The 20,456-nt window shown below is 36.0% G+C and overlaps 1 protein-coding gene across 1 annotated transcript in view; it reads left to right on the top strand.

The window, feature by feature from the left end:
* Positions 1-20,456, top strand: part of VPS54 (VPS54 subunit of GARP complex) — a 100,937-nt gene that overhangs the window by 8,679 nt on the left and 71,802 nt on the right. The window contains exons 4-7 of the mRNA XM_003922695.4: positions 8,556-8,634; positions 12,554-12,588; positions 15,499-15,630; positions 18,969-19,354. Coding sequence (XP_003922744.1) covers positions 8,556-8,634; positions 12,554-12,588; positions 15,499-15,630; positions 18,969-19,354 — 632 coding nt within the window. The remainder of the gene's footprint in view (positions 1-8,555; positions 8,635-12,553; positions 12,589-15,498; positions 15,631-18,968; positions 19,355-20,456) is intronic.

Consider the following 20,456-nt stretch of genomic DNA (forward strand, 5'->3'; position numbering starts at 1 on the left):
AAAAGAATAAAAAGAAACAAAGAATGGATAGGACATATCCAATTTCAAGATGATAATCTTAAGCCTAATCATATCAGTAATTACACCAAATCTAAATGGTTTAAGCACCCCAATTAAAAGGCAGAGATTATGAGATCTAATGACCCAAGTATATGCTATGTATAAGAAACATACCTTGAAGAGAAAGACAAAAAACATTTAAAAGGATGAAAATATATATATCATGCTTAACACTCATCAAAAGAAAACAAATGGCTATATTAATAACAAAGTAGATTTCAGAGCAAAAATATTAGTATGTACAAAGGACATTATTTTTAATGATCAGTTAATCAACTAATCAGTGGTCAGTTAATCAAGAAGACATAACAGATTTAAACATTTTTGCCCCTAATAACATGCTTCAAAATATGTGAAGCAGAAGCTGAGAATTTTATGGCAAAGTAGGTATTCATAATTGGGGAGATTTCAATACTCTTTCAATAAATGATAGGACAGGCAGAATATCAGCAAGATTATAATAGACTTGAACCATTAACCAACCTGGCCTGACTTGAAAGAGCACTCCATATAACATAGCAGAATATACATTCTTTTCAAGTGTTCATGAAACATTTATGGACCTAGACTCTATTCTAGGTTTGAAAACAAATGTTAATACATTTAGAAGACTTCACCTCATAGACAATATGTCCTCTGACAACAGTATAATTAAAACAGAAATTAATAATGGAAAGGTTGGTGGAAAATCCACAGATATTTGGAAACCAGAACTTTATGCTTCTAAACAAAATGTGAATCAATGAAGAAAGAAAAGTCAGGAAGTAGTCTGAACTGAATGTAAATGAAAACACAATATACGAGAATTTGTGGGGTGATGCTCAGTTAGTACTTAGGGAGAAGTTTGTAGCACTAAATGCATATGTTATTAAAAGAAGAATGATTTCAAATCAGTGGCCTCAGCTTATACCTTAAGAAGCTGGAAAAATGGCTAGGTGCAGTGGCTCACACCTGTAATCCCAGCACTTCAGGAGGCTACGGTGGGTGGATCACCTGAGGTCAGGAGTTCAAGACCAGCCTGGCCAACATGGTGTAACCCTGTCTCTACTAAAAATAAAAAATTAGCCAGGCATGTTATTGTGTGCCTATAATCCCAGCTACTTGGGAGGCTGAGGCAGGACAATTGCTTTAACCTAGGAGGTGGAGGTTGCAGTGAGCCGAGATTGCACCTCTGCACTCCAACCTGGGTGACAGCATGACTCATCTCAAAGAACAAACAAACAAAAAAGAATAGAAAATCGGAAATCACTTTATATTTATTACGTTGATGTTTAATTAAATACCTTTCCACAAAGGAAGCTCAGGTCCACATGGCTTCACTGGCGAATTCTACCAAATGTTTATAGAAAAAATAATTCCAAATCTATGCACATTTCAAATTTTAGTAAAGATGTGGAAGACAGGGCTGGTTCTAGGATGATGTGAGGCAGAAGAGCAAAATGTTAGAGGCACTGGAATCTGAGAGTGGGTACTTCCTTAAACATTGTACCATATGCTTCTTGCTTGCTTCACCCTACTGCCAGCCCTCATGAAGTAACTGGAATTCTCATACTGTTGGTGGGAATTTAAAGTGCTACAACCCCTTTGGAAAACAGTTTGGCAGTTTCTTAAAAAGTTCAGCATACTTCGGATCTGTCACATAAGGAGCTTGGAAGTTGTTTCTCCTGTTCTCACAACAAATCTGAGCAAACTGAAAATCAACAACTGAGAAGCACCTGTGAAGGTCATAGCCCAGGGGCACAGGCTTACTAAGTTGAAACCTAATCATAAGATCATAGAATGCTTTCCCTCCCTTCACACATTACCACCACATCAGTGGAGTGCTTGAATAATGAGAATACAGGTGAAAGGACTGCATGTCTCAGACCTTATTTAAGAAGTCTGTAGGGAAATCTGAAGATAGCAGGAAAGATGAAAAACAAGTACACCAGTGAAAATTTTAGCCTCTGACACTTACAGCTGTGGCAATCAGTAAATAAAGCCTAATTCTTAGCCAGAAACTTACACAAAACTTCATACTAAAGGCCTATTTACTCAGTTCTTTTTAACTTTGGTATATGAACTTAAACAAAACTTCATACTAAAGGCCTATTTACCTCAGTTCTTTTTAACTTGGGTATATCGTAACTGGCTTTCAGCAAAACATTACTGTGCATACCAGACAAAAACACAGTTTAAAGAGACAAATCAAGTATCAGAATCAGACTCAGATAGCGTTCTTATGTTGGAATGATCAAACTGGGAACTCAAAGTAACTGCTTAATATACTAAGGGCTGTAGTGAAAAACATGGATAACATGCAAGAACAGACTTAAGCAGAGAGAAGGAAACTTAAAGAATCAAAAGGAAATGCTACAAATTAAAGGTAGTATAACAAATGAAGAATGCTTTTGATGGCTTCTTCAATAGACTTGAAGTGGCAGGGGAAGAAATCAGTGAGCTGAAAGAAATGCTGATACAAACTTATAAAAATTTGTGGGATGTACGGAAAGCCAGGCATTAAGGAAGTCTTGCTTAAATAAACACTCAGGGGTTCGTTGAATGCTTATATTAGAGAAGAAGAAAATTTAAAATTAATAATCTAAGCTTCTACCTTAGGAAATTATTAAAAGAACAAATTTAATCCAAAGTAAGCAAAAGAAAAGCAGTAACAAAAATTACAGCAGAAATCAGAGAAATTGACAATAGCAAATTAGTAGAGAAAATCAACAAAAGCTGATTCTCAAAGCTAGTTCTTTGAGATCAATAAAACTGATGAACATTGAGCTACATTAAGAAAAAAGAAGATATAAGCTACTAATATCAAAAATGAAAGAGGTGCTCTTTCTACTGATCCCACAAACATTAAAAAGATAAAAAGAGAATAGTGTTGTGAACAATTCTGTGGCCACGAATTTAATATCCTAGGTGAAATGGACCAATTTTTTTTTTTAAAGACACAATTTACCAAAGCTTATACGACAAGGAATTGATATTCTGAATAGGCCTATATTTATTAAATAAATTGAATCAATCATACTTCTCAAAACAGGAATTACCAGGCCCAGATGAGTTCCCTGGTGAATTCGACCATATGTTTCAGTAAGAAATTATACCAATTACTTACAGTATATTTCGGGAAATAGAAGCTAAGGACATACTTTCTAACAGATTCAGTGAGGCCATCATAAAGCTAATACTAAAATCAGATAAAAACATTATAAGGTAGGAAAACTTTAGACCACTATTTTTTTTTTTTTTAAAGACAGGTTATTGCGCTGTTTCCCAGGCTGGAGTACAGTGGTGTGAACACAGCTCATTCCAGCCTCAACCTCCTGGCTCAAGCAATCCTTTCTCTGCATTCCCCAAGTAGCTGGGACTACAGGCGGGTGCCACCACACCTGGCTAATCTTTGTATGTTTCTTAGTGACGGGGTTTTGCCATGTTGTCTAGGCTGGTCTCAAACTCATAAACTCAAGCAGTCTACCTGTGTTGTCCATTCATTATTTTAAAAAGATAACTCTCAGAAAAACAAAGAATAGTAAGGAATTTCCTTAACTTGATAAAGCATGGACCATGTACATTGGCTTAAACACCTGTAATCCCAGCACTTGGGGAGGATACTTGAGGCCGGTACTTGAGACCAGCCTGGCCAACATGATGAAACTTATCTCTATTAAAAACACAAAATTTAACTGGGCATGGTGGCACATGCCTGTAATCCCAGCTATGTAGCTACCAGTGGATTCACCTTGCCTGCTGTCCAGACAGCCAATTTATTGAGACACGGAAATTGCAGTAGAGAATGAGTAACCCATGCAGAGCTGTCTGTGTGGGAGACCAGAGTTTTATTATTACTCAAATCAGTCTCTCTGAGCATTTGAGGATCAGAGTTTTTGAGGACAACTTGGTGGGTGAGGGGGATCCAGTGAGCTGGCAGTGCTGATTGGTCAGGTCAGTGATGATATCATAGGGAGTCCAAGTTATCTTCTTGTACTGAGTCAGTTCCTGGGTGGGGCCCACAAGATCAAATGAGCCAGTTTATTGATCTGGGTGGTACCAACTGATCTATCAAATACAGGAGCTGCAAAATATCTCAAGTGTTGATCTTAGGAGCAGTTTAGGAAGGGTCAGGATCTTATAGCCACCAGCTGCATGACTCCTTAACCATAATTTCTAATCTTGTGGCTAATTTGTTAGTCCTACAAAGGCAGTCTAGCCCCCAGGCAAGAAGGTGGTTTGTTTTGGGAAAGGACTGTTACCATCTTTGTTTTAAACTATAAACTAAGTTCCCCTCAAGGTTAGTTCACAAGAACAGCTTGGAGGTTAGAAGCAAGATGAAATTGATTAGGTCAGATCTCCTTCACTGTCTCAGTTATAATTTTGCAATGGCGATTTCAGCCACTTGGGAGGCTGAGCACGAGAATTGCTTGGACCCAGGAGACAGAGGTTGCAGTGAACCAAGATCATACCACTGCACTCCAGACTGGGCTACAGAGTAAGACTCTATATATATATTAAAAAAAAAAAAAAATCGACAAAACTCTATAGCCAATGGTGGGAAACTAGATACTTCCCCCTAAGAACAGGATCAAGGTAAGGATGTTCCCTCTCACCATTTCTTTTAACATTGTCTTAGAAGCTCTAACTAATAAGACAAGAAAAGGAAATAAAATATATAAAAATTAGGAAGAAATAAAACTGTGTTTTTAGATGAAATGATTGTCTGTGGAAAATCCCAAAGAATCAAAAAAGAAATTCCTGGAACTAATAAGTGACTATAGTAAGGTTGTAAGATGTAAGGTTAATATATAAAAGTTAATTACCTTCTTATGTACCAGCAGTGAACAATTGGAATTTGAAATTAAGAACCCAATGCCATTTGCATTAGCATCAAAGAAAATGAAGGCTTTATGTATGAATCTAAATATATATAAGATCTGGCTGAGGAAAACCACAAGAGACTCTGATGAAAGAAATTAAATGTCTAAATAAATGGGGAGATATTTCACATATGTGGATAGAAAGACTCAATATTGTCAAGGTGTCTTTTTCCCAAGTCAATCAATAGAGTCAACATAATCCTGATTAAAATCCTAGTAGCTGTTTTCGTGGATATTGAAAACTGACTCTAAAGCTTATATGGAAAAAGACCCAGAATAGCTAACACAGTATTAAAGGAGAGGAACAAAGCTGGAGGACTGACACCACCGAATTTTAAGTTTTACTGTAAAGCTACAGTAATCAAGACAATGTTGTATTGGTGAAAGAATAGACATATGGATCAGTGGAACAGAGAACCCAGAAATAGACCCACACAAATACAATCAACTGATTTTTAACAAAGGGGCAAAGATAATTCAATAGAGAAAGGATAGTTGTTTGAACAAATGGTACTGAAACAACTAGACATCCACATACCAAAGAGAAAGAATATAGGCACAGACTACTTTGCACTGTTTGTGGAAATTAGCTCAAAGTTGATGATAGACCTAATGTAAAATGTAAAACTATAAAACTTCTAGATGATAATGTAGGAGAAAATGTAGGTAGCCTTGGGTTTGGTAATGACTTTTTAGATATGAAGCAAAAGTACAATTCATGAAAGAAAAAATTCAAAAGTTGAACTTCATTAAAATTAAAAAGTTCTACTCTTTGAAAGACACTGTTAAGAGAATGAAAAGACAACCTAAAGACTGGGAAAAAATATTTACAAAACACATATCTGATAAAGGATTGACGGTGGACATGGTAGCTTATGCCTTGCAATCCCAGCACTTTGGAAGGTGGAGGTGGGAGAATCACTTGAAACCAGGAGTTCAGGACCAGCCCGGGCAACATAGTGAGAACCCATCTCTACAAGAAAAAATTAGAAAAATTAGCCAGGCATGGTGGCATGCACCATATTATCTCTGAAAAGATAATAATGTTATTAGTGGTCATCTAACTACATCAGAGTGAGATTTTTATTTTTTATTTTTTATTTTTTGAGATGGTGATGATCTTGGCTCACTGCAGCCTCCATCTCCCAGGTTCAAGTGATTCTTGTGCTTCAGCTTCCCGAGTAGCCAGGATTACAGGCATGTGCCACTATGCCTGGCTAATTTTTGTATTTTTAGTAGAGATGGGATTTCACCATGTCAGCCAGGACGATCTCAAACTCCTGATCTCAGGTGATCCACCTGCCTTGGCATCCCAAAGGGTTGGGATTACAGGCGTGAGCCACTGCGCCTGGCCTAATTTCTGTCTTTCTGTCTTAGATATGTAGATTTTAAAATTTTCTTCCTTGATTTAAATTATTCTTTTAATTGTTTTGTTATATAAATATTTTTCATTTGCTTTCCCACTTTACTCCAAATCTGGAACTTTTAGTATAATTAGATGGAATGAATATATAGGTATATAGATGTTCATAGATCTCATAGAGGTATTTGGTTTATTAAGCATACTTGTTGCTTGTATTTAAGTTCAGAAGGCTAATTATTTCATATTAAAACTTACAGGACTAATGTCTAGTGATGATGAGCTTTTTTTCATATGCTTGTTGGCTGCATAAATGTCTTTTTTTTTTTTTTTAGAAGTATCTGTTCATATCCTTCACCCACTTTTTGATTTTTTTTTCTTGTAAATTTGTTTAAGTTCTTTGTAGATCCTAGATATTAGCCCCTTGTCAGATGGATAGATTGCAGAATTTTTCTCCCATTCTGTAGGTTGCTTGCTTACTCTAATGATACTTTCTTTTGCTGTGCAGAAACTCTTTAGTTTAATTAGATCCCATTTGTCAACTTTGGCTTTTGTTGCCATTGCTTTTGGTGTTTTAGTCATGAAGTCTTGGCCATGCCTGTGTCCTGAATGGTATTGTCTAGGTTTTCTAGGGTTTTTATGGTTCCGGGTCTTATGTTTAAGTCTTTAATCCATCTTGAGTTAATTTTTGTAGAGGGTGTAAGGAAGGGATCCAGTTTCAGTTTTCTGCATATGCCTAGCCAGTTTTCCCAACACCATTTATTAAATAGGGAATCATTTCCCCATTGCTTGTTTTTGTCAGGTTTGTCAAAGATCAGATGGTTGTAGATGTGTGGTGTTACTACTGAGGCCTCTGTTTTGTTCTATTGGTCGGTATATCTGTTTTGGTACCAGCACCATGATCTTTTTGTTAACATAGTTTTGTAGTATATAGTTTGCAGTCAGGTAGCATGATTCTTCTTGTCCTGTTCTTTTTGCATTGGATTGTCTTGGCTATGCAGGCTCTTTTTTTTAGTTTTATATGAAATTTAAAATAGTTTTTTCCAGTTCTGTGAGGAAAGTTAGTGGTAGCTTGATGGGGATAGCATTGAATCTGTAAATTACTTTGGGCAGTATGGCCATTTTCATGATCTTGATTCTTCCTATCCATGAGCATGGAATATTTTTCCATTTGTTTGTGTCCTCTCTTATTGCCTTGAGCAGTCGTTTGTAGTTCTCCTTGAAGAGGTCCTTCACATCCCTTGTTAGTTGTATTCCTAGGTATTTTATTCTCTTTGTAGCACTTATGAATGGGAGTTCACTCTTGATTGGCTCTCTGTCTGTTATTAGTGTCTAGGAATGTTGTGATTTTTGCATATTGATTTTGTATCCTGAGACTTTCTTGAAGTTGCTTATCGGTGTATCCTTATCAAAACCACACTGAGATATCATCTCATGCCAGTTAAAATGGCAATCATTAAAAAGTCAGGAAACAACAGATGCTAGAGAGGATGTGGAGAAATAGGAATGCTTTTACACCGTTGGTGGGAGTGTAAATTAGTTCAACCATGGTGGAAGACAGTGTGTGATTCCTCAAGGATCTGGAACCAGAAATACCATTTGACTCAGCTAGCCCATTACTGGGTATACACCCAAAGGATTATAAATCATTCCACTATAAGGACACATGCACATATATATTTATTGTGGCACTGTTCACAATAGCAAAGACTTGGAACCAACCCAAATGCTCATCAGTAACAGACTGGATAAAGAAAATGTGGCACATATACACCATGGAGTACTATGTAGCCATAAAAAGGGATGAGTTCATGTCCTTTGCAGGGGCATGGATGAAGCTAGAAACTATCATTCTCTGCAGAGTAACACAGGAACAGAAAACCAAACACCGCATGTTCTCACTCGTAAGTGGGAGTTAAGCAGTGAGAACACATGGACACAGGGAGGGGAACATCACACACTGGGGCCTTGTTTGGAGGTGGGGGGCCAATAGAGGGACAGCATTAGGAGAAATACCTAATATAGATGATGGGTTAATGGTTGCAGCAAATCACCATGACACCGTGTATGTCTGTGTAACAAACATGCAGGCATGCACATGTATCTCAGAACTGAAAGTATAATAATAATTTTTAAAAACACACACACAAAAGATCAAAGGAAAAAAAAGTTGTAAGACTAATATGGCATATTCTGATACTTGGTTGTAAAACATTTTGATGCTTTGAATACTCATGTTTATACATGCATTGATCATATTGTCTTTTTATTAGAGAGAGAAGATTCATGAGAGATGCAAGAATATTTGTCCTCCTAAAGACACCTTTGAAAGGACTCTTTTACATACTCATGGTATGATTATGTGTTATTTATAGATAATAAAGCATAGCATAAATATTAGTGAACAAAATCTTTGAGACCTTATTTCCTATGTCTGAAATTTTTATTTACAGTAAAAGTTTTGTAATCTATGATTATAATATTTTCTAAAAACTTTTAACAGAAGAATAGATCTGACAGTAGTATAACCCTTCAGTTCAACAAATATAGATTGAATGTCTTTGTACTTGGTATGTTCCTTGTTGCTTAAAAATATATGTGTAAGCTGGGCATGATGGCATGTGCCTATAGTCCCAGCTACTTGGGAGACTGAAGTGGGAGGATTGCTTGAGCCTATGAGTCTGAGAAGAGTAACTTAGTGAGACCATAAAGTAAATCTATAGATGAGTAAATAATAGCTTTGGTCCTCAAAGAACTGATGTTCTCCTGAAGAAGGTTAAAGAAATAAACCAATAATTGTATCACTGTATATTAAGAGTAAGTTCACTGTGGTAAAGTTGTATAACATGCCTAACTTCATGTTAGAAGCATTCCTAGAATTGACAGTGATTACATGTGTCTTAAAGTCGTTAGTTTGAAACATTTATGTGGGAGAAGGCATTCTAAGAAAAGAGAATAGTTTATACAAGGCCACAGAATAAAGAGAGAACAGAATGGTCAAGGAACTGTAAGAATTTAATATGTTGGTTCTACTAGGAGCAAGAGATGAGACTGAAGCATAGGTAGGGGTCAGATCATGAAGAACCTTATATGCTATGGTAAGGAATTTTACTTTTTCTGAAGACACTATAAAGCTACGTAATATTTTTAATTAGGGGTGATCAGATTTATGATTATACATTTATGTGAAAACAGTTGTGGATAGTGAATTATGGGATGATGATAAAACTAGAGGCAAGGAGACAGTTGGAGGCTACTGTGATAATACAAATGAGAAATGATATGATTCCAATAACAGTTACAATGGAGATGAAGAGGAAATTAGGCCTTTAAGAAATAACTCAGAGATTGAGACACAGGTTTTGGTGGCCAGTTGGTTGTTGGTAATGGAGCAAGATGATTCAAGGACAATTCCCAGGTTTTTTGCTTAGACAACTGGGTAGGTGACAGTATAATTCAGTGAGAGAGGCAATATTGGAGGACAAATTTTGAGGAAGATGGAGGCAAGTTTAGTTGCAGATTTGCAGTGAAGGACATGTCTGGTGGGCAACCTGAAGTTCAGGTTGAAGATTTAGGCTGAAGATGTAGGTATGGTAGACATCATCATAGACAGGTATGCTAGACAATAGCATGGTAGTTGAATCCAAGGACATTGGGTGAGGTCTCCCAGGGAAGATGTTAATGATGATAAGAAAAACAACTGATGATGGAATGCTATTAAGCTGTCACATTTAAGGGGCAGACAGAAAATGAGATAACCTATGAAGGGGACAAAAAGTGGTCAGTGAGATAGGAAAGTCAACCAGGAGAGAATTGAACCTTAGAAGTTAAAGGTAGTGAGGGTTTCAGAAAAGTAAGAACAGTTAGTTGGTCTATAATATGGGATAGATCCATTTGTACACTGAGAAGTCTCCTTTGTTTTGGCAGGTTTTAGGGGAGAGCATTTAGACTGGAATGGCAGTGCCAGAAACTTCAATACTATATATTAAGGAGTTATTATAAGAGAAACAAATGTAGACTAACAGTATTATGCCACTAAGAGATTTGAAATTATTATTACTATTTTTTGAGACAGAGTCTCACTCTGTTGCCCAGGCTGGAGTGCAGTGGCGCGATCTAGGCTCACTGCAACCTCCGCTTCCCGGGTTCAAGTAATTCTCTGCCTCAGCCTCCCAAGTAGCTGGGATTACAGGTGCCCACCACCACACCTGGCTAATTTTTGTATTTTTAGTAGAGACGAGGTTTCACTATCTTGGCCATGCTGGTCTTGAACTCCTGACCTCATGATCCACTGGCCTCAGCCTCCCAAAGTGCTGGGATTACAGGTGTGAGCTACCACGCCTAGCCAATTTGAGATTATTGACTACAGGGAAGAGAGTGGAAGTATATCTTTTCATGGCCAGGACCAGATGAGGTAAGAGAGGCATTTGACTATCCCTGAAAATGAGTGCTTTTGCATCTGAGGTCCTACCCTTGCCTCAGCTTGGCCCTGGCGCTGGGTTTTGTCTTTTTCTTTCTATATATAAATAGATATATAGATCTCTCTCTCTCTCTCTCTCTCTCTCTCTCTCTCTCTCTCTCTGTCTCCATCTCCGTATGTGTACACACACACACACACACACACACACGTACGTATACCTACATGTATATACATATATATGTAAATAGTGGGAGAGAACTGAGCATGTTTATATACAGAGATAAGAGAGCTAGTATAAGGGAAGAGGGTGAAGATACAGAGATAGGCAGAGTAAATTGATTAAGCAAGCTCACAGAAGAGGCGGGAGGGAATGGAGTCCAAGTGCAGAAAGGTTGGTTTTGAGCAGGAGAAGGGTATCTTATCTGAATTTGGATTGGCAGGATGAAAGTAGCTTCATTTGAAGATGTGTGTATGTCATATAAACTAAGATGTCTGAGAAGAAAATTAGTATGGTATAAAAAAGCAACCTTTGATCATAAGAAATTCTGGATGGGGTGATAGATATTTTAAACAGTAAAAACAGTGTTCCTACTTTATAATTTAATTCATTTTTAAAAATTAACATAGCATGCCATATTTAATCTTACCAAAACTTAAAGAAATTGTCCTCAATCTTTGGCACCAGGGACCGGTTTCGTGGAAAGCAGTTTTTCCACAGACCAAGGCATTGGGGGAGACAATTTTGGGATGATTCAAGTACATTACCTTTATTGGGTACTTTATTTCTACTATTATTGCATTGTGATATATAATGAAATAATTCTGCAACTCACCATAATGTAGAGTCAGTGGGAGCCCTGAGCTTGTTTTTCTGGAACTAGATGGTCCCATTTGGGGGAGGTGGAAGACAATGACAGATCATGAGGCATTAAATTATTAGATTCTTTTATTTTTTATTTTTTGAGACAGTCTTGCTCTATCACAGACTGGAGTGCAGTGGCGCAATCTTGGCTCACTGCAACCTCTACCTCCTGGGTTCAAGCAAATCTCCTGCCTCAGCCTCCTGAGTAGCTGGGACTACAGGCATATACCACCACGCCCAGCTACTTTTTGTATTTTTAGTAGAGACAGGGTTTTGCTGTGTTGATGAGGCTGGTCTCGAACTCCTGACTTCAGGCAATCTGGCTAATTTTTTTGTATTTTAGTAGAGACCGGGTTTCACCATGTTGAACAGGATGGTCTCGATCTCCTGACCTCATGATTCACCCGCCTTGGCCTCAGAAAGTGCTGGGATTTCAAGTGTGAGCCACTGTGCCCGGCCCACGTTAGATTCTTATAAGAGTGCACAACCTAGATCCCTCTCATGTGCAGTTCACATTAGGGTTTGTGCTCCTATGAGAATCTAATGCCTCCACTGACAGAAGGTGGAGCTCAGATGGTCATGTGAGCCATGGGGAATGGCTGTAAATACAGATGAAGCTTTGTTTGTGCCCACTGCTCACCTCCTGGTTCCTAACAGGCTGTGGATTACTACCTATCCATAGCCCAGGGATTGGGGACCACTGAGATGTATAAAGCTTTGTATGTCCAGTTAAAAAAGATTGGAGATGTATTTAGCTGTTTTATTGCTGCCATATAATTGATTACAGTTACTTGAAACATTGTTTTGTTCAGTGCTTTGCCTACTACTAGGCATATGATAGGTGCTTAATAGATAACTTGTTGAAGGAATAAACTTAAGTAGTTATTTGGATGTGACCCAAAACAATACTGAATCTGTCAAAACGTATTTTATGGAGGTAAAATGAAAACAGGTTTTAAAAATAATATTTTCCTTTCTTTTTTTAATAGATAAATCCAGGACAGATCTGGAGCAAGTACCTAAGGTAACAAAGCTTAAACATGAGAATATTACCTTTTAATATTTGCTCTTTAATTTTGCCTTACGAAGAGCTTTCATTTGGCCTTTTTGTCTTTTTCTTTTTTGACACTGGCTACTTTGTCTCTTCTGGGGCTGTGTTGCATCATTTATTTATTTATTTATTTATTTATTTATTTATTTAGAGGCGGAGCCTTGCTCCATCTCCCGGGCTAGAGTGCAGTGGTACGATCTTAGCTCACTGTAACCTCTGTCTCTTGGGTTCCAGTGATTCTTCCACCTCAGCCTCCCGAGTAGCTGGGATTACAGGTGTGTGCCACCACGGCCACCTTTTATTTTTTATTTTTTTGTATTTTTAGAAGAGGTGGGGTTTCACCATGTTGGCCAGGCTCGTCTCGAACTCCTGACCTCAAGTGATCTGCCTGCCTTGGCCTCCCAAAGTGCTGGGATTATAGGTGTGAACCACTGTGCCTGGCCTTTTTTTTTTTTTTAAATTGAAAACTGTTTTTAATTGACAAAATGACATGTATTTATGGTGTTTCTCTTTTGCATCATCAATCTCTTTCTCATCACTGAAACTACAAATATTTCTGAGTCTTTCCATTATAAAAATTTTTGCTGATCATTCTACCTCTTTAAATTATTAAGAGATACTTACTTTGTATGAAAAATGTTTTCAAGATATGTAATAGATGCATTTTTTTTTTCTGGGAAGAGTGTCAGTTACCTTCATCAGATTCTCAAATAGGTCTATGACAATTGTTCTTTAGGGTAAGAAAGAGAAGATGAAAGACACCAAAAAGGGAGAAGTATATTATTTATATCGTTTATTTGGTCTGACAAAGTAAAATTTAAACTTCATCATTTAAGGCTCATTGTTCACTTTCATGTAATCTTTACGCATTCTTTACTTTAGCCAAACTTTTTTTTGATGGCTCTGTGCTTTATTTGCACTGTTTCTTGATCCTGGAAGACTTTTTCTTCATCTTTCCATATTGAATTCTCTACAATCTTTTGCTTAAAATGGCAACTTTACGTTGGTACTCTCCTGTTCTTCCCAACAGAGTATAATTGGTCCCTTTGCCAAATTTCTATAATATTTTATCAGGGACTCTTCCTTCATCCTTCTGCCACCCCATTAAGCATTTTTCCCTCTTCTTATAATTTTTTTTATAATTTTTTTTTTTTTTTTTTGAGACAGTCTCTGTCACTCAGACTGGAGTGCAGTGACACGATCTTGGCTCACTGCAACCTCTGCCTCACAGGTTCAAGCAATTCTCCTACCTCAGCCTCCTGAGTAGCTGGGATTACAGGTGCCTGCTACCACACCCAGCTAATTTTTGTATTTTTGGTAGAGACAGGGTTTCACCATGTTGGCCAGGCTAGCCTGATCTCAAACTCCTGACCTCAAGTGATCCGCCCACCTCACCTACTGAAGTGCTGAGATTACAGGCGTGAGCCACCATGCCTAGTCTCCTTATAATATTTTATATTTTATCACATCCCTTGGATTGAAGATCCATGAGATTAGGATCTCTGCAATGAATTATCTTTGTTTCTCCCTCAGTACCTAGCATCAGAAACAGTAAATATTTATTGAATTAATCAATACTTTTAGTTATAATACCAAAGCAGGGATTAGAAAATTTACTCATGTCTCTAGTTAGATTTTTTCCTATCATATTCATTCTACCTTTTGTATATAGGTAAAATAATACATAAAATACAGTATATAAATACATACATAAATTGATTAAACCATGTTTTAGTCCCTATGCTAGGTACTAGAGATACAAAAATAAGCTATAAATCTAACCCTGTAAGAACATATGGTCTCCAGGGGGAGATATGCATACTAAATAAATAATTTCTATCAAGTATGAGGTAAATAAGTATTCATGATATATTTGTGTTCAGAGATGGGAGTCATTCATGCACAAGGACACATTTGCCCTTTTGATTGGGTCAAGTTCTTCAGGACGATGTACAAGAAAAGGCATTTTAGGCCAAAAGTATGTATTTAAATATTTACATACTTTAAGAGTATGGAAGGGATTTGAATATTGCTAGAGTATAATGGGTAAATAGTGGGAGTGACAAGATACAAAGAGGTAAGTGGGTCCAGAAAAACAATGAAGGGTTTTGGATTCTAAATAGTTAGGTCTGTAGGTCCTGGGAATCCACTGAGAGTTTTAAACAGGGAAGTTAATACAGTTACACTTGACATTTTAGAGGAGTAACTCCAACAGCAATGTAGGGGATAGATTAGGGAAGGATATCAGTAAATAGCCATTTACTGTAAACCAGAGATATTGAATAGCTGCTGAATTAGTGAATGCTGTGGAGATACAGGAAAGCAGGGATTCAAGGGATATTTATGAAATATAACAGGTAGGTCTTATTGCCTAGCTAGTTGTGATATGTAAGGGAAAAGTAGTCTATTCATAAAGTTGAATTTGTTTTGGTTTTAATATTTATTGTGTGCTTAATCTAAACTAATTTTAAAACAATTATGAGCAGGAGAAAATAGAAATATAAGTTAGAGAAATTGATATTTGGCATTTAAAAAACTATCAGTGGGAAATAATGTGGAAATTTTAGGATAAGTATTATATCTGTCTCTGATATTTACCTTGTAGGACTGCATTAGTGGGTTTGATCATGTATTAATGGAATAACCATCTCCATTGGTAAAGGCAAAAAACATTTTCTATCTTTTATTAATATTTTAAAGTTGGTGAGATGTTACCTACATTTTTCTTATAGTTATTTGTGTAAATAACTCAGCCGTTTTCACTTGCTTTTGCTATTCATACTCAAGATACATGTTAATTTTGTTTAATAATCATGATGTTAGAAGAGGTATTGGATATAAAGCAAATACTTATCTAATTGAAGGAAATGCATTTTTTAATAGATTTTTATGAAACCAGATTTTGCCTTGGATGATTCCTTAACTTTTAATTCAGTTTTACCATGGTCTCATTTTAATACTGCTGGTGGAAAAGGAAATCGTGATGCAGCTTCCTCAAAGTTGCTTCAAGAAAAGGTAATTTCTCTTTGACTTTTTCCATGTAGGAAACTATTCTAGTTAAATGGTACTGTTTGCATGGGTTCAGATTTAGTTATTTAGTAAGTTCTACATTTAAATCCATTTTTGTTGTTACTGATAACTGTAAGCCTCCCGATCTTAACTAATAAACTAACAGCATTTTGGTTCAATGGAACACAAGCTATGCAGATGAACAAGGAAAAACTATTTGAGTGCTTCTTATCTGAAAGGGTAGTTGATGAAATTTTAATTGAAAGGATGTATTAGCCTACACAATAAATTGCTTTGCATATGACCCAGATGTTTTATTTACATCTTGGCTAATTTTACAGGAATGATTTAAAGCACATAAAACCAATGTTTTCCAAGGTACTATTTTTCTTCATTTTCACATAGTAAGGATTATTTTGAAACAAAAATATCTAGTTAAAGAAATACAGTATTTTTATTGTTTTGTAGCTTTGCAAAGCCTAGTCTTTTACATGTTATTAGCCAGCAGTTCTTTACATTTTAAAGTGTTCTGTAGTCTAGAAGTCAACCCCTTGAAAGTCATTTAATATTCAGAGTTTTAGATAAAATTTACTTATAAATCTTCTAAAGACATTTGATCTGTTCTTTCTTAGCGTTCAGTTTAGAGCTCTTCTAAAACTGATGATGGTTCTTAAAATGAGTGGTGGTTTTGTTTTACTTTAGTGATATCCCCTGGCAATCTGAAAGCTTGTCTCAGGAAGACATCAATAAATTAGGTCCAGTCCTCGTCAGAAACTGAAGAAAAGACTAGCTTGGGGAGGAGAGAGGAAGAAATATGGGGAAAGAGTCATGAGTATTCCTTTTCTCACAGTTGAAAATCAAAATGAGCTGACTTTTTCCTTTGGCAACATTTTCACCTATAAAAAGGTTTTTTTTTCCATGTGTAAGAACAAATTTATAAATCTGACGAAAACCATGGGGTTAGAGACACAGGCTTGCTCAAGACACAGGCTTTCATATTCTAAGTATATCCGCTGATAGAATAATACCTTAAAAAGAGAAAAACAGCAAAAGCCAGTAAAAGTCTGATAATCTATACAGATACTTTTTTTTTTTTTTTTTGAGACGGAGTCTCACTCTGTCGCCCAGGCTGGAGTGCAGTGGCACGATCTTGGTCATTGCATCCTCTACTTTTCAGATTCAAGGGCAACCTCTGCTTCCTGGGTTCAAGCCATTCTCCTGCCTTAGCCTCCCGAGTAGCTGGGATTACAGGTGCTTGCCACCAAGCCCAGCTAATTTTTGTATTTTTAGTAGAGACGGGGTTTCACCATATTAGCCCAGCTGGTCTCAAACTCCTGACCTTGTGATCTGTCCACCTCGGCCTCTCAAAGTGCTGGGATTACAGATGTGAGCCACTGTGCCTGGCCCTACAGATACTTTTAATACAGATAATTTAAAAATTATTTCCTTTATATCATTTTAATAGGAAATAAACTATAAAAATGTTGTGCTTGAAAAGAGTAAATCAATGGATTATTGAAAATTCAAAAAATATTTTTAACCCAAATGAAGTGCTCAATGTTTAAAGTTACTAAAGTAAAGGAATTTTTTTTTTATTTGTAAATCGCAGAATCAGATTAGCTATATTTATATTCTGACTCTTTTTCATTCTGCTCTGTTCTTAGAATAGGAATAGAAGACAGGATTTCAAGAGAGCACTTTCAAACTCCATTTATGATGGACAACAGCTGGTTTATCATATTTGCTTTAAAGAGCAAGGATGCTATAACTAGAATTAATTTGTATTCTGTTGTGCTATGCAAAGTGCTGGCTTGCAGTAAAATAAGGAGTTTGTACTGGAATGCGAATCGCTGCACTGCTTACTTCATTAAGAAAGTCTGAAAATCCAGTGTGCTTAATGATGTAGTTGATTTACTTTCTAGCAAAATTCTTTATTTTATTATTGTCCTGTTAAACAGTCCACAGATTGTCAGCATCATATAAATCACATTCTGGGTAGCACGGTCCTAAAGTTATCTTTTCTCCATTTGCTATTCTGAGATTTGAGTCCATGTTACCTTGCAGTCTACTCTACTACATTTGTGCCCATTTTGCTTTTTTAGTGAATAAATTAACAGCCATATTGAAGATGAAAGAGCAAAAAGGCATAAACTCAAGATTTAAACTGGAAAAATTTCTTGTTTGTAACCTATTTACATACAAGATTGTTGAAGGAGCATTATTGAAGATATAAATGATACTCTGTTTCCTTAAGGAAACAGATTTGATGACCAAATAATCTCTTCTAATCTTATGAGACCTAAATGTTGAAAGTCCATTAACCCTTTGAAACTATGAATTATCCTAAGACATTCAGAGATAATGCCTGAAGTCTGAGCTGTGGGTTAAAAAATCTCACAGTAAAAAAGTGGGTGAAGAATGGAAAGCTAAATAGTCAAAAAAGGTATATGCAGTTAGAAAGGAAGAAAAGTCAAATCAGGTTTTAGAAGTCTATATTTGAAATGTAGAAAGCATTTTAAATGTATATTACCATAAAAATTCATCTTGGTAGTGCTGCTAGTAAAATATATATCAGCTAATTGTTAAAGGCATTTGTTCAACTTTTAAGGAAAATACACTGAAAATAAACTGAATTTTACAACTTGATAAAAGAATCAGTTTTTAAATGTAAAATAAGGAGCCTGAAAAAATCCAAACTTTATTTTTAATTTGTGACTGAACCATCAATCTATCTTGGATTATTCAGCATTTTGAGGCAGAATGGAATAGTAGAACCAGCTTCAATTTTTGAGTCAGAGAGACTTTATTCAAGTCTCTGTGTTTCCTCATCTGTAAAATGATGATAATACCTTTATTTCAAGATTGTTAAAATTAGAAAAATTAGATGTGTATAAAATACTTGTGCCTAATCCATAGGAGGAGGTCAATAAATGGAAATTATAATCATCCATTTAGTCAGATAAACAATGTGTGATATTGTTGGGGGCTAAGGAGATCATTCTCTTTCACTCTCAGATCTTAGAACATCTGAAACTAGAATTGTAACTTGAGGTGTCTGTGGGGCACTCTTTTAGAAAGCAGTTGGTGTTTATAAGGTGGTAATGACAGGAACAGAGGAGGAAAGTAAATCACTTTGTACTCTTTTGTCGTACATTATATCTTTGGGCTGTACCTTTTATCTTCCTTCCATTTTGTTGTGCCCAATTTCAAGGATCTCACAATCAAACAATTTACACAATGAAATTTAAAGTATATGTAGAAATCTTTTATCATTTTCATAAAGTATTTGGATTATCAAGGAAGGTATGCTTGTAATACTTCATTTTTTTTCCTTCCCTTTTAAGCTGAGCCATTATCTGGATATTGTGGAAGTAAACATTGCTCACCAGATTTCTCTACGTTCAGAAGCATTTTTTCATGCAATGACCTCTCAACACGAGTTGCAGGACTACCTCAAGAAAACTTCCCAGGCTGTAAAAATGCTTCGAGATAAAATTGCACAGATTGATAAAGTAATGTGTGAAGGATCACTCCACATTTTAAGACTGGCACTTACCAGAAATAATTGTGTTAAAGTGTACAATAAGCTGAAGTTAATGGCCACTGTACATCAGACTCAGCCTACAGTACAGGTGTTATTATCTACTTCTGAATTTGTTGGAGCATTGGACTTAATAGCAACAACACAAGAGGTTCTACAGCAGGAACTTCAGGGCATTCATAGTTTCCGGTATGTCCATTAAGTAAGCCATTAGAAATAATGTTAGAAATTTTTAAAGGATAAATTTTAGCCTGTAATGTTGAAAGTGTGAATGTATTCAAAGTTAAATGGATATTTTTTCTTCCAGATTGATCATCTGTTTAATAATGTTCTGATATTTTAGTATTAGCAAAATAAAAATCATAAGGAATAATATTTACAGAGACATTTGGATGGAGAAGCAAAATTAAAATTTCTAGCACAGGAGATAAATGCAAAGCCAGTCACAACATTAAAAATAACATTTTGAAAATGTTGAAATAGCTTTGTTTCATAATGGTAGGTCCAGGTGGAGAGTATATTTAAAATTAAGTTTGTGTTAAAAGTCTCTAATAGATTTAAAATTGAATAATTATTAAAATTCATTTCTGATTTGCAGGCTGTTTTTCAAACTGCAAAAGAAATCCCCATAGTGATGAAAAGAGCCAGTTTCTCCTGTTATTAATTTGAAAATACCTTAAGTTTTAGATATTTTATATGAAATAGAATCAAAGATTGAATGCCTGCTTGGCAAACACAAATTCTCAAACTCTTCTAATTGTTACCTCAAAGTTCATGCAATTTATTTAATTTTTGTTTTCATTGGCTCATAAATTTATGGTCAATAATCATGAAAAGTAATTTTAAGAAGCAGATTGGATATTTATTTTTTCTCAATTGTTTATGATTTATTGGGTTACAGAATGATAATTTTATAATCTTACATTTATTCTGTGCCCAAGGAAGAGCTTACCTTTGTTTTCAACCTACTTTTTTGTTTGTACCTTAACTCAAAGTATAAAATATTCATCATTTAAAAATGTGTGTGTTTTTTTTTTTTTTGAGACAGGGTCTTGCTCCTTTGCCCAGGCTAGAGTGCAGTAGTGTGATCTCTGCTCACTGCAACCTCTGCCCCATCTCTCATCCCCTGCTAGGCCCCCTGCCCCCACCCCCGACTAGCTCCAGCCGTCCTCTCACCTCAGCCTCCTGAGTAGATGGAACTAAAAACAAGCACCACCATGCCTGACTAATTTTTACTTTTTAAAAATTATTTTTATTTTTTATTTTTTTGAGAAAGAGGCTAGCTCTGTTG

Source organism: Saimiri boliviensis, chromosome 1 (genome assembly GCF_048565385.1).
Source record: "Saimiri boliviensis isolate mSaiBol1 chromosome 1, mSaiBol1.pri, whole genome shotgun sequence".
Lineage (NCBI taxonomy): Eukaryota > Metazoa > Chordata > Mammalia > Primates > Cebidae > Saimiri > Saimiri boliviensis.